Source organism: Colossoma macropomum, unplaced genomic scaffold (assembly GCF_904425465.1).
Source record: "Colossoma macropomum unplaced genomic scaffold, Colossoma_macropomum, whole genome shotgun sequence".
NCBI lineage: Eukaryota > Metazoa > Chordata > Actinopteri > Characiformes > Serrasalmidae > Colossoma > Colossoma macropomum.
The window spans coordinates 31,372,000-31,385,662 of record NW_023494809.1 but is presented as its reverse complement, the minus strand read 5'-3'; the positions used below and the strand labels follow the sequence as shown (position 1 = coordinate 31,385,662).

Here is a 13,663-nt window from a genome sequence, read left to right as displayed (position 1 = left end):
TATTTGAATCATTTAAGGCCACTTACTGCTGATGTAAATGTATCTATATCGTGCTTTAAATGGTGACACGTCAGTGAAGATTTCTGGTATTAAAGTTGTCATTTACTGTTTTGCATTTCATTGTTCTACTTCTATTTGACTTAGGGACCATTTACCCTCTGGGGTCCATGAACTCACCCATGTGTTAAATTCTCTGTTTCTATATCTGTGTCTGTATCTTTGTGATGATCCAGCTCAGAAATCCAGATCAAACACTTCCTGAATCTGTAGAGTCGCCCTTTCCATTCCATCTTATCACGAGATCATACGAGACTCACATCCGGAGTTATGAGCCTATGAAGAGGGGCTGAGATACACGTCATCTGCCTCTCACCGTGTGGAACTGGTGGATTCGTGTGTCCGTCTACATTCTGTGTGAAACTGACCAATGGACACTCAGGAAATCACTAAGGACTGACCATCACGCCAGAAACCCTTCATTCTTCATTCAGTCCACATCGGAGACTCATGTGAAACGGCGTGCAGAGAGTTTACAGCTGCTGAAGCTGCTGCAGCGGTTTTGGAAAGTAGTGATGAAGATAACGGAGCATTTAGATATGAAACATATGAGGATCATGATATATGAAGAGACTTTAAAGGAGAGTTTAAGAAGAGATGAACAAATCAAATGACAAACAACATGACCTTTGTCACTGGGCTAACCTTCGTACCTGTGTCTGTTTCCCATCACACAGCAGATCTGTAGAAGTAGGTGGGGTTATCTGGAGGCTGCACATGCAATGTGTCCCAATTCAGGGGCTGCATCCTTTGAAGGACGTGGTCTACGAAGGCGTGTCCTTTAAAGGCTGTGTAGACCCGCGAAGGCTGAACTGAAATGAGACGCTCTGCTCTACGGCGGGTTTCCTGTTTGCGTCACAGCACTGCTGTTCCGCCCTCCGCCGCTCCTGTCAAGCTCTTTTAAGGTTCTTTAAAGATGGAGAAACTTTGATTTTAGTTTTTTTTTTCCACTTATAAGAGCTGGAGAGGCTTCAGCGCCGACGCGGTGTGATTTATCTTAGCCTGATTATTTTGGCTTTTTTAACATTTGTATCTTTAGCTATTCAACTCAGTTTAAACCCAATACTTACATTTAAAGTGTCTCCTCAGCCGCTGACGCCGCCATGTTCTCGAATCCTCGCCCATATGCAGTGAACCTCGGGATACGTTGGCTGGTGAAGGATCCACCCGTCGGATCCTTCATTGCCATGGAAAAGAAGGACACGTTTCTTGGCTGCATATAAAGAAGCCTTCGAAATGGGACGGCCTAGTCGCGCCGCTGTGACGCAATCAGCCTCTGAATTGGGACACAGTGATGGCTGACAGCATACAAACTGAACAGCAACAATGAAGGAGCTTCAAGCTTTGACTGACGTTTAGTCTTTGCTTGGTTTAACACAACATATCAAAAACTCTGCTGTAAAGTTGCCATTTTGGAGATAATGAGGTTTTGTTGCGACAGCAGCAAAACGTGAAGAACATTTGGAGATATTATTTTCAGTGACGATAAATCAGAAGATTTGTAAGTTATTAAATACAAACTCAAATCAATAAAAAAGCCCTTTGAGGTCAACATATCATGCGCACCACCGCCCTAGAGAGATAAAGGGACACATGGAGAAGGGGGACGTGGAACATGCTGAGCACAGCCAGACCACGTACCAGTGATGAGATCAGAAATGACAAATCAGAGAAGAACCACTCTGACCTTAAATGGTTCTGCAGCTACTCACGGCCTCATTCATCTGTCAACCACTGAGACAGCGAGTATTTGAAGCTCAGCCACACTGTCCTACTAATCCAGTCTTGCTTTGTAAATATATAAATATGCGCTTCCTGCTGTCTCGTTCACGCGCTTTCACCCCCATCCACACATCTGCTGAAGAGCTCTGCCTGCATCCATTCCTCATATGATTTAATGAAGGGCGAACGGAAGACGATGAGCCCAGAGGGAACCGAGCTTCCGAGAAACATACGTCCACTGACATACTAGAACTGATGAACAGTCTCAGTCTGTGTGCACATACAGCAGTGTGAGTCACACACACCACCCAGCATTCATTTAGTTTTGGTCAAAACAGCCACGAACTACAAGTGACTCATTATTTTCAACGAAAAAATACAATTAATATATAATTACACAATCCACTCTTCACCTTTATTCCAGCTTCCGTTCTTTACAAGAGACTCACTTTCAGCTCCTCAAAGAATCTGCAGACACACCTCCAAAGTTCAGTCTTAGAAGCTGGTTGATGATTTTCTGAAGTAATCAAACACATTCAGTGGTGTTGAGGTCTGGACTCTGGGGTGGTCAGTCCATCGTTCAGCTTCTTTGTTTGATGTGTCCGTCTCCTTTTCTCAGTGAGGTTCTTCCTGATCAGCTACACATCCTTTCAGACCCACAGCGCTGAGTCGTCTTCTCACAGTGGAAGGATGGACAGAAACACCTGTGGATGTTTTCAGATCTGATCAGCTTGATTTTCTCCTCTCTCTCAGAGACAAAAGCTTTCAGTGCTGTTTATCTGATGGGGGCAGTTTTGGGGTCGACCAGGTCTTCCAGGTGGTTGTTAGGAGCCCTATTTCCTCCAGGTCTTCTGACTTTGCTCCTCCTTAAAGCAAGTGAATTCTCTCATACTGAATCATTGGGTGATGGGGCCATCCTGCCCACCCAGAGAGAGCGAGGCCAATTGTGCTCTCTCGGACCCCATGGCTGTAGCATCACCAGGGTTTGAACTCGCGATCTCCTGATGACAAGGCACAGTACTTTTATATAATAAGAAGTATCTGAGCGTCTCACTAAACCTGACCCTAAACATCACCTCAGTAACCAAAAAGAAATGCTTTTGCCTTTCAGAGTCCAAAAGACACTGTAAAGTAAGTACCATTTCGTTGGTCAGACAATGTAGGTCGTTTTTCTGTTGTTTGTCCTGAAAACAAAAACTTATGAAAGCAGATTTCTTATGCAAGTGGTTGTCTAATATCTAATCTCCTCAAAAATATCTCCTGAAAAATAAATAACTTGTTCTTATTGGCAGTTTTGTCTGTAAATTAAATAAACAAAGGCTGCTCTCTGACTTTAGCCCAGAATTATATGTGTACGTGTGTTTATATGTGTGTGAGTGAAAAAAAGTAGTTCATCAAATTGATTGAATCAAATTTTATTGACATTGTTTTTTCATAAGTAATCAGAGAAGTGAAAAGCAGTAAGAATTAAGTTCATATAAAAATCTATTTATCATTCAGTTACATTTTCCTTCTACAAGCAAAACCTGAACACTTTATTTTAAGGAACACACTGAGGCTTAATTAGGGTTTTGTTTTTTTGTCCAGAAAAGTCCAAATAAGACGCATCCATGGTTTATTCATTAGGACCTGCATAATCAGAGGTCTGTTATGTGAAAATCACAAATAATTGCCCTATTAGTTGTAATAATGCACTATAAACACAAAAGATCTTGTTATGCAAAATACTGAGTATGAACTATTTCTTAAATTTGAGGTGTGAAATTGGCATCATTTGATCCCCATGGGTTCCAGGTAGTGTCAGGTTTATTGCTTTATTTATGAGCAATAAGATCAATAATAATTTAGAGCTAATAAGAATTTTATAAGCCAATAATACTTCAAGATTTGTTCCATATTCTAAAGTGCAGTTTTAGTCACTAATTTTTTGCCAAAAACATGTTTTCAGTAAATCAATGTGAAAATTTAGTACATATTCATAATTCTGTGACTGCAAAACCATAGAAAAATGTAGTTTTATTATTTGGTTGTTAAAATAGGTTGAAATTGAAACTATTCTGTAAACAATACAGCTGTATGCAAAAGTTTAGGCGCCCCTGGTGAAAAAAAGGGTTAACACTATAGAGAACAAACTTCTGTAAATTTTAATGCACTTCTTCTGTTTATTTGCTGAATTTTACGTATAAGGGAAAAAATAAAACATAAAATGTGGCCTCTGCGAAAGTTATGGCACAATATTTTTTGTTTAATGTTTTGTTCCCTGTGGAGAACTTATTTTTAGTGGGAAAACCAATGAAAGATGCAGTTTTTCCACTCAGTGTGTTCCTTAAAATACAGCATCACTGAAAACCTCTACAGTTGCTGTGTACTGTTGTACAATCAGCCAAGAATCTGCTCACAGATCTGCTACAACAGAGCGACTGATGGGAAACTGAACACACCGCTGAAGGTTCAGCATAACCAGATTAAACGCTGCAGTCTTCGTATTGGTTGAGTCAATACTGTAGTTTTCACTACAGGCTGATTTAGTGTTTGAGGTATTTCCTGATTATACAGATTGCTGCATTGACCCGACCATTAATTCTAGGTTAGTGACCGTTTGTCAAATTGAGGTGAAGTGTATTGTGAGCACTCAGAGCTCATGAAGAAATCAATGTAAAGGCAGAGTTTCAGTGTAAGACAGATGATACATAAAGGACAGGAATATTGCCTAATCAGTCATTGTTTGAGGACGATGTTCAATCAACGATGTTCGAGTCAAATATTTGAATTATTTGAGTCGATGACAGTAAGAGCTGATTGTATCTGTTACCTGGCTAATTACACACTACTATGTTTCTGAGAGGCTGTTAGACGGTCTCCGGCGTCCATGAGGAAACACTGCGGTCAGGTTGTTCACAGCTTGGCAGCCATTCGTCTGAGCTGATCCCTGAGCTCCATTTGGGCGATGGAGGACAGATGAACCTCGTCAGGGCCGTCAGCTAAACGCAGCGTCCGGGCATAAGCATACCTGGACACAGTTACACACATTATTAGTAGTCTTAAAAAACAAAGGTAATTAAGGTTCCAGAGAACCTAAACCTGTGTTTTCTTTCTAATCACGGTCCTTCCGTAAGCGTTCCCCTGACCATTCTCTTGCTTGGACAAATGTATTGGGACACCTACACGTTACACCTTTCAGGAGCTTTTATGACTCCCATTCTAAACCCATAGGCATTAATATGGAGTTGGTCCCCTTTACAGCTCTAACAGCTTCCACTCTTCTGGGAAGCTTCTACAAGATGTTGGAGAGAGTCTGTGGGAATTTCTGCCCATTCATCCAGAAGAGCATTTGTGAGGTCAGACACTGATGATGGACGAGAGGGTCTGGCTCACAATCTCCGTTCTAGTTCATCCCAAAGGTGTGTGATGGGGTTGAGGTCAGGACTCTGTGAGGGCCAGTCGAGTTCTTCCACACCAAACTCCCCCAGTCAGGCCTTTATGGAGCTGCTTTGTGCTCTGGGGCTCAGTCATGCTGGAACAGGAAAGGCTCTTCTTTTTCGTGCTAAATAAGGATTTACAAAATTGCAAAATGCTGTAACGTTCAGGGTTCCCGGGAGCAACTTAGACGACTCCACGTTACGATCCGAAATGCAGCTTTATTTTTAATTTGCTGAAAACACAGCGAGAAGAAACACAGCTCTCTGCTTCTCTACTTCAGAAAACCCACCAGTCCCCCCCAAATTCAGGCTCTTCAACACAAAAGTCGTTGTACGAATGAACCTAAAACAGCCCAATATAAACATTTATTCTCTTTAAAAAATGTAACTATTTACAGTGTGTACATTTTGTGTGTATACTTTTTAATCACACTGTTATAATGTGGAAATGAATCCTATCTCTGCTTGGGCGCCTGCCGACCCGCTCACTCACAGCAGTGAATGTCACGCTAACGAGGCGCTGGACAGCATGTATTCCCAGCATGGCTGCTAACAGCTCCTCCCGTACTGGATCCTCACTCGGGCTGCGGGGTGAAGCTCTGCAACTGATTACTGCTGAAGTTCAGGAGCCCAAAACATGGTACACTGCTATACGTCACAGAGCATGGAAGGAGGTTAACTGCTTAACTGTATCACACCTAGTACACCTGTCTGCACTCATCCAGGTTTTATCTTTATATATATATATATATATATATACACATATATACACACAAATCAATGACCAAGACGTCTAATAAAGATACCGATAAAATTACATCCTCAACTACGAACAGAAATCATGTGAAGGAAATGTTTAGACTGTCCGACTCTGTTGGTTGGTGTAGTGTAGTGGGTAACACCTCTGCCTTCTACACTGTAGACTGGGGTTCAATCCCCACCTGGGCAAGACTCCTAACACTACCTTCACCTACCTGGGTAAAACGATCAAACTGTAAGTCGCTCTGGATAAGAGCATCTGATAAATGTAAATGTACTCACATTTGAGCGAGGGGGAAGTCATCAGACACTCCTGCACCCCCGTGGACCTGAATGGCACAGTCCACCACCTTAATCGCCATCCTACCGGCCGCCACCTTTATCATCCCGATCTGGAAGAGAATGAGAGAAACGTACGATACTCAGATACTCATTCTGCCTGGACGATGAAAAAAGCTTCATTTTACACCAGTTTTAGTAGCACACTTTTGTTTACTTAATATTCAGTCAACCGTTAAGTACAAGACGCCACCAAAGTGGCTGAACATCAAGGTTTTAATGGTCTCAACAACAAATCAGTAAACAAACAGATGAAGTTAATATGGAGAGCTTTTCCCTTTGATGTCTTTCAGTGTTGTAGTTTAGTTTGTGAATGTTCAGACAGTCTTTCATAGAAAGAAGAGTCAGTATTGATCCACTCAGCACTGACGGCTTCACACAGCTGGAAAACACTGCTGAGCTGGTTTGAGTTTAATATGAGACCAAATATTCACTACAGGGTTTAAATCTGGACTCTGACCAGCCAGAACCCTCAGTAAACACTGTTATATTTTGGGCTCGGCCCATTTTTTTGCCCAGGTGTGTACAAGTTATTCTTTTTTTAGCATCAGATAAAAGTAGAAAACATATATATAACAGAAAATTTACACAGAAGCCTCAACAAATAATGCCATTTTTTCAGTGTTTTGTTTGTCCACTTATTACCTTTACTTCAGATTCCATTCTTTTTGGGATACTCACTTTCAGATCAGTGCAGTTGGATTTGAAAGAATTTTTCTTTTGTTTTGAAGTGCAAAAGATGAGTTAGATTCTTGGGATAAGAAGCCCAGAAATGAGTCAAAAGGCCCTCTTTAGCACAGTGACCCAGTTATATTATCGAGTCAGATTTCCATCGTAAGGACTCAAAGTTGTTCCTTGGAGTTTCATGACTTGTTAGCATTAGCATGTCATGCTACCTTTACTGATCGTTATCAAGACATAGGCAAGGAGTTACATCCACACCTGATCCGTCAAATAATTATGTACACTAATCAATTATATGTAGAACGCTATGACTTTATTTAAATGGTCAGGGTTATTGTTCATCTGGAGTTTTAAACACTGTGTCCACTCACTGTCCACTCTATTAGACAGTCCTACCTTGTCGGTCCACCTTGTAGATGTAAAGTCAGAGACGATAGCTCATCTGCTGCTGCACAGTTTGTGTTGGTCATCCTCTAGTCCTTCATCAGTGGTCACAGGACGCTGCCCACAGGACGCTGTTGGCTGGATATTTTTGGTTGGTGGACTATTCTCAGTCCAGCAGCGACACTGAGGTGTTTAAAAACTCCAGCAGCACTGCTGTGTCTGATCCACTCAGACCAGCACAACACACACTAACACACCACCACCACGTCAGTGTCACTGCAGTGCTGAGAATGATCCACCACCCAAATAGTACCTGCTCTGTGAGGGTCCATGGGGGTCCTGACCACTGAAGAACAGGGTATCAAAGTATGCAGAGAAACAGATGGACTACAGTCTGTAACTGTAGAACTACAGAGTGGAACTATACGGTCAGTGGAGCTGATAAAGTGGACAGTGAGTGTAGAAACAAGGAGGCGGACTTAAAAATAAATATTCTCATTTTGGACCATTTCTGTTGGTCATTTTGTTTGTGTCATGTTAAAGATGCAGTGTGATTTAGTGGCATCTAGTGGTGAGACTGCAGACTGCAACCAGCTGAATCCCCCTCCCTCACCCCTCCCTTTCCAAGCATGTAGTAGAACCTAAGGTTGCCATCAGGTTTTCCACCATCGCCTGTCCTGATTTAGTTTAGCTTCATGTTTTCTCTTCTTTGTCGGTGAGGATCCTCCCTCTCTCACTTTTTTGTGCTAAATAATACGTCCGATCCTCTAATCGTCTAAATTTGGGTTCTCAAACTTCTCACAACACAAAATGCTCAGCCAGCACCGGCAGAAGCCACTGACTCTTCCGTTTTCTACGTCTTCCAACCGGAGCTACAGCGGCACCAAATTCAAGCAGCCGCTTCAGCGCGAAGACACAAAAGGCGCCCTCTAGAGTCAGTGTTTGGTTTGTCCATTCTGGGCTACTGTAGAAACCCTATGTAGATATGAAGGGCTCATTCTGAGCAAATGAAAACACAATGACTCATCGTTACAGGTGATTATACACTAATGAAAACATGGTTTTGTATAATATCCATTTCTGCTAATAGATCCCATCAAACACAGTGTAACACTGTAAAGGGCAGAGTGCATAAAAATGTAAAAAAAAGTGTTAGTGTGAGTCAGAGTGTGTGTGTGTGTGTGTGTGTGTGTGTGTGTGTGTGTGTGTGTATATGTGTGTGTGTGTGTGTGTGTCTGTGTGTGTGTGTGTGTGTGTATATGTGTGTGTGTGTGTGTGTGTATATGTGTGTGTGTGTGTGTGTGTGTATATGTGTGTGTGTGTGTGTGTGTGTGTGTGTATATGTGTGTGTGTGAGCAGCGTGGCTTTTGTGTGAAGCAGCAGGGCTTCAGTAAGGAGCTCTGAGCTGCAGGTTCAGTGCAGGAACACAGCATGCAGGCAGTGTTAATGGGATCAGCGCTCACACCCTCTACCGAGCAAGCCGGATGCTGCGTTGCCGTGACTACAGCCAGCAGGATAACACGGCCAAACATAATCACTGCCCCTGGGAGATGGCATTGTGGGTAAATGCCCCCTGCTGGACCGGTAATAGAACTCAGTGAGGGAGGCGAGGAGTGCGTGTGTGTTTGTGAGGATAAGAAATGGAGGTACGAGGGTCTGAAACACTGCCTTTCTATTGTAAGATGTGTTCGGTCACAGTAGTCCAAATGAGTGTCCTCACATCAGGTCAGTCAGACTGCCGGAACTGATTTTTTTTTTAGGAAATATTAGTTCACTCTCTGGATAGCAGTTCAAATCCACTGACCTCAACCTCACATCCAACTCTGTATGTGTGTTTGTGTGTGTGCATATTAGTGGTAAATATATGACCTCACAAGAACTCAGTGATTCTTAAGGAATTTATTCAATGTAGAGAGTTAAATATCACAATATTTAAAAACATAAGTACAACCCCATTTCCAAAAGAGTTGGGACACTGTGGAAAATGTAAATAAAAACAAAATGCAATGATGTGCAGATCATTTAAACCATATATTTCATTGAAAATAGTACAAAGGCAACATATCAAATGTTCAAACTGAGAAATTTAATTGTTTTTTTGAAAAATATTTGCCCATTTTGAATTTGACACCAACAACACGTTCCAAAAAAGTTGGACAGGGGCAACAAAAGGCTGGTAAAGTTGTGTAATGCTAAAAAAAACACCTGGTGGTTGATTGACAACAGGTCAGTAACATGATTGGGTATAAACAGCATCTCAGAGAGGCGGAGTCTTTCAGAAGTAAAGATGAGGAGGGGTTCACCACTCTGTGAAAGACTGCACCATCAAATAGTGCAACAATTCAAGAATAACGTTTCTCAACATAAATAGCAAAGAACTTTTGCTTTTCATCATCTACAGTACAAAATAACATTAAAAGAGTCACAATACAGAGAATCTGGAGAAATCTCTGTATGTAAGGGACGAGGCCAAAAACCAGTATTTGCTGGCCGTGATCTTTGGGCCCTCAGGCAGCACTGCATTAAAAACAGACATGATTCTGTAGAGGAAATCACTGCATGGGCTCAGAAACACTTCTGAAAACCACTGTCTGTGAAAACAGTTCATCACTGCATCCACAGATGCAAGTTCTAAAAAAAAACTCTAAAACGCAAAGAAGAAACCAAATGTACACAGGATCCAGAAATGCTGCCACCTTCTCTGGGCCTGAGCTCATTTAAAATGGACTGAATGGAAGTGGAAAAGTATCCTGTGGTCAAATTCAAAATGGCAATACATTTTTCAAAAAAAACAATACAATTTCTCAGTTTCAACACTTGCTATGTTGTCTTTGTAGTATTTTCCTTTGAAAATATAGTTAACATGATTTGCATATCACTGCATTCTATTTTTATTTACATTCTGCACAGCATCCCAACCTTTTTGGAAATGAGGTTGTAGATAAAGTAACTTAATATGGGAGAGGTTTTTACTTTTCTTTCAGTGTTGTAGTTTATTGTGTGAATGTTCAGACAGTCTTTTACAGAAAGAAGAGTCAGTATTGATCGACTCAGCACTGACGGCTTCACACAGCTGGAAAACACTGCTGAGCTGGTTTGAGTTTAATGTGAGACCAAATATTCACTGTAGGGTTTAAATCTGGACTCTGACCAGCCAGAACCCTCAGTAAACACTGTTATATTTTGGGCTCCTTAAGGAATTACTCAACATAGCAGTGGGTGATCTGGCAAAAAAATATCACAATATTTACAGACATTTTCACGATACATGATACATATCACGATATTTCGACAGACACAATGTAATAGCAGCTCCATAATTAAAAACTGATCGTTACTAAACATTTCACACTCTGTACTGCACTGAAACCAATTAAACAGGACTAATTAGCTCCCTCTGCAAAAAGCATGCAGGTGGTCAGTGTCCTTAATATGCTCAGAGAAGCATATAATGTATCACAATGATTAAAATTATTATGATAGCAAAATATTCTCAGATTGCCCACTGCTAATTTAATTTAATATGAAATCAAGTTCCATCATGAAGTGGTTTGATTATGATTCTTTAGTAAAATGAAAATCTAATGAAATCTCACATTTTACCAAGAATTGGTGCGATTTGATTACTTTGGTATGATTCAGAATCATTTCCAAAAATACGCTAAATACACAAATGTGAGGAATTATTAAAGCTGGGGTTACGCCGGGCCTTCTGATCGCGTTTCAGACCAGTCAGAGTTTATCAAACATTATCAAACAACCCAACTCTGAGTGAAATCTAGTGTAAACTGATCAACGACTCAATCTGAACAGATTCCTCCAACAGCCAATGAAAACTGAGAGCATGAAAGAAGAAAATACAGCAAGAAAACAAAGAAAAATGATGAGAAGTCACTCATGTGTGGAGCAAAGCTTTATAATGAGCTGAGTTTAAGGCACAATCGAGTTTATATGCATTTATAACTCTAAAAAACTACACACTGATTACATTTTTAAATCCATGATCCTCATTAAACACGTTTACCTGCTGCTTCTTTACTGTTTCAGCGCAAACAGCAGAGAAAACAGCAGCAGCTGCTACACCTTTGCTTTTTTGCATCGCCTCGTAACGGGAAAACACGAGTGTTCACACAAGTTCTCATGAGTTCAGTGAGTTCCGTTCGGTTCAGCAACAGCTAAAAAGTTGAGTAGCATGTGATCCCTAATCTTTTAGTGCGGTTCCCAAACAGTTTAGTCACCCAAAAAAATATGCGCAAAAAACAGTCTGGTAGTGTGAGACGCCCAGTCTTTTATGATCTGTTAAGACTCTAAAAGTCGTGTAGTGAACCCAAGGCTTTACACAGTAGTGGAAAACAGACTATTCAAATAATACAACGCAAGTTTTTTGACTCGAACCCACAGACCTTTCGAGACCGCTTTCGGGCCAGTTTAGAGCTGATTCTTCACATACAGCATCAGGCTCAGGCTGGGCTTGGGGTTATGAAGAGTCATTTTGTATGCAGTATATTTGTTTTTGTTTGAAGGATTGTGCCAACATCCTCGCTCTCGCAACGTTATTGCTTATAGCTGTGCTCGGAATAACTCCGGAGTTTGGAAAGTGGAAATGAAACCGGGCAGGAGGTTTCAGAGTGCAGCAGTATCAGGCACACTATGGCTGAAGAGAGGGATGTGTTGGGCTGCTGAAAAGGTCGCAGAAGCTGATTTTTAGGCCCAATGGCTACGTTCACATCACAAGCCTCATTGCTCGAATCTGATTTTTTGCTCAGATCTGATCTCTCTAATGTAATGGTGATGTGCTAAGGCAAACAATCTACATATGGAGACAATTTGGGGCTGTGGCTACTCTGCCAAGAAGTGGGCGCCCAGTCAAAATGACCCCAAGAGCACAACGGAGACGCAATGAGGTAAAGAAACAACCCTGAGTGACAGCCAAAGATTTGAAGGCGTCACTGGTTCAGGCTAACATCTGTGTTCATGAGTCTACAGTCCGTAAAGCCTTGAACAAGCAGGGTGTCTATGGCAGGACACCACGAAGGAAGCTGCTGCTTACTAAAAAGAACATTGGCAAAATGTTTTGTGGACAGATGAAACTAAGATTGAACTATTTGGAAAGAATACATAGCGCTGCATCTGGCGTAAAAAAGGCACTGCACATCACCATGAAAATATCATCCCAACCGTAAAGTATAGTGGAGGGAGCCTCATGATTCGGACCTGCTTTGCTGCATCAGGGCCTGGCCAGTTTACAGGGGAAGATGAATTCCCAAGTGTATCAAAAAATTCTACAGGATAATGTGAGAGTGTCCATACGTCAGCTGAGACTCTGTAGAAGTTGGGTGATGCAAAAGGACAATGACCCAAAACACTGGAGCGAGTCCACAACAGAACGGCTTATGAAAAACAAAACCCGCCTTTCGGAGCGGCCAAGTCAGAGCCCAGATCTCAACCCTATAGAAACGCTATGGATTGACTTGAAGAGAGCCGTACACATGAGGCGTCCAGGGAACACGACGGAGCTAAAGCAGTTCTGCCAGGAAGAACGGGCTAAAACTCCTCCTGGACGACGTGCAGGTCTGATCCACAGCTGCAGGAAGCGCCTGGTTGAGGTAATTGCTGCCAAGGGGGGCTCAACCAGCTATTCATTCCAAGGGTTCACTTACTTTTTCCACTACCACTGTGAATGCTGAATGAGTGTGTGCAGTAAAGACCTGCAAGATCATATTTTTTTGTGTTATTATTTTAGGCACATTATATTTGTCAATACACTTGACTTGGATGGGGATCAGATCACATTTTATGACAAATTAATGCAGAAAACCATAAAATTCAAAAAGGTTCACATAATTTTTCTTGCCACTGTACATGTGTGTGTGTGTGTGTGTGTGGGTGTGTGTGTGTGTGTGTGGGTGTGTGTGTGAGAGAGTGAGTGTGTGGGTGTGTGTGTTGTGTGTGTGTGTGTGTGTGTGTGTGTGTGTGTGGGTGTGTGTGGGTGTGTGGGTGTATGTGTTTGTGTGTGTGTGTGAGTGTGTGTGTGTGTGTGTGTGGTGTGTGTGTGTGTGTGTGAGAGAGTGAGTGTGTGTGTGTGTGTGGGTGTGTGTGTGAGAGAGTGAGTGTGTGTGTGTGTGTGGGTGTGTGTGTGGGTGTGTGTGAGAGAGTGAGTGTGTGGGTGTGTGTGGGTGTGTGTGTGTGTGTGTGTGAGAGAGAGTGTGTGTGTGTGTGTGAGTGTGTGTGTGTGTGTGAGAGAGTGTGTGTGTGTGTGTGTGTGTGTGTGGGTGTGTGTGTGGGTGTGTGTGAGAGTG

At 42.0% G+C, this 13,663-nt stretch overlaps 1 protein-coding gene across 1 annotated transcript in view; it reads right to left on the bottom strand.

The window, feature by feature from the left end:
• Positions 1–3,173: 3,173 nt before the first annotated feature.
• Positions 3,174–13,663, bottom strand: part of acad11 (acyl-CoA dehydrogenase family, member 11) — a 146,952-nt gene continuing 136,462 nt past the window's right edge. Inside the window, exons 19-20 of the mRNA XM_036558811.1 lie at positions 6,240–6,349; positions 3,174–4,789 (exon numbers count right to left, since the gene is read on the bottom strand). Of these exons, the coding sequence (XP_036414704.1) occupies positions 4,675–4,789; positions 6,240–6,349 (225 nt within the window). The 3' untranslated portion in view covers positions 3,174–4,674. The remainder of the gene's footprint in view (positions 4,790–6,239; positions 6,350–13,663) is intronic.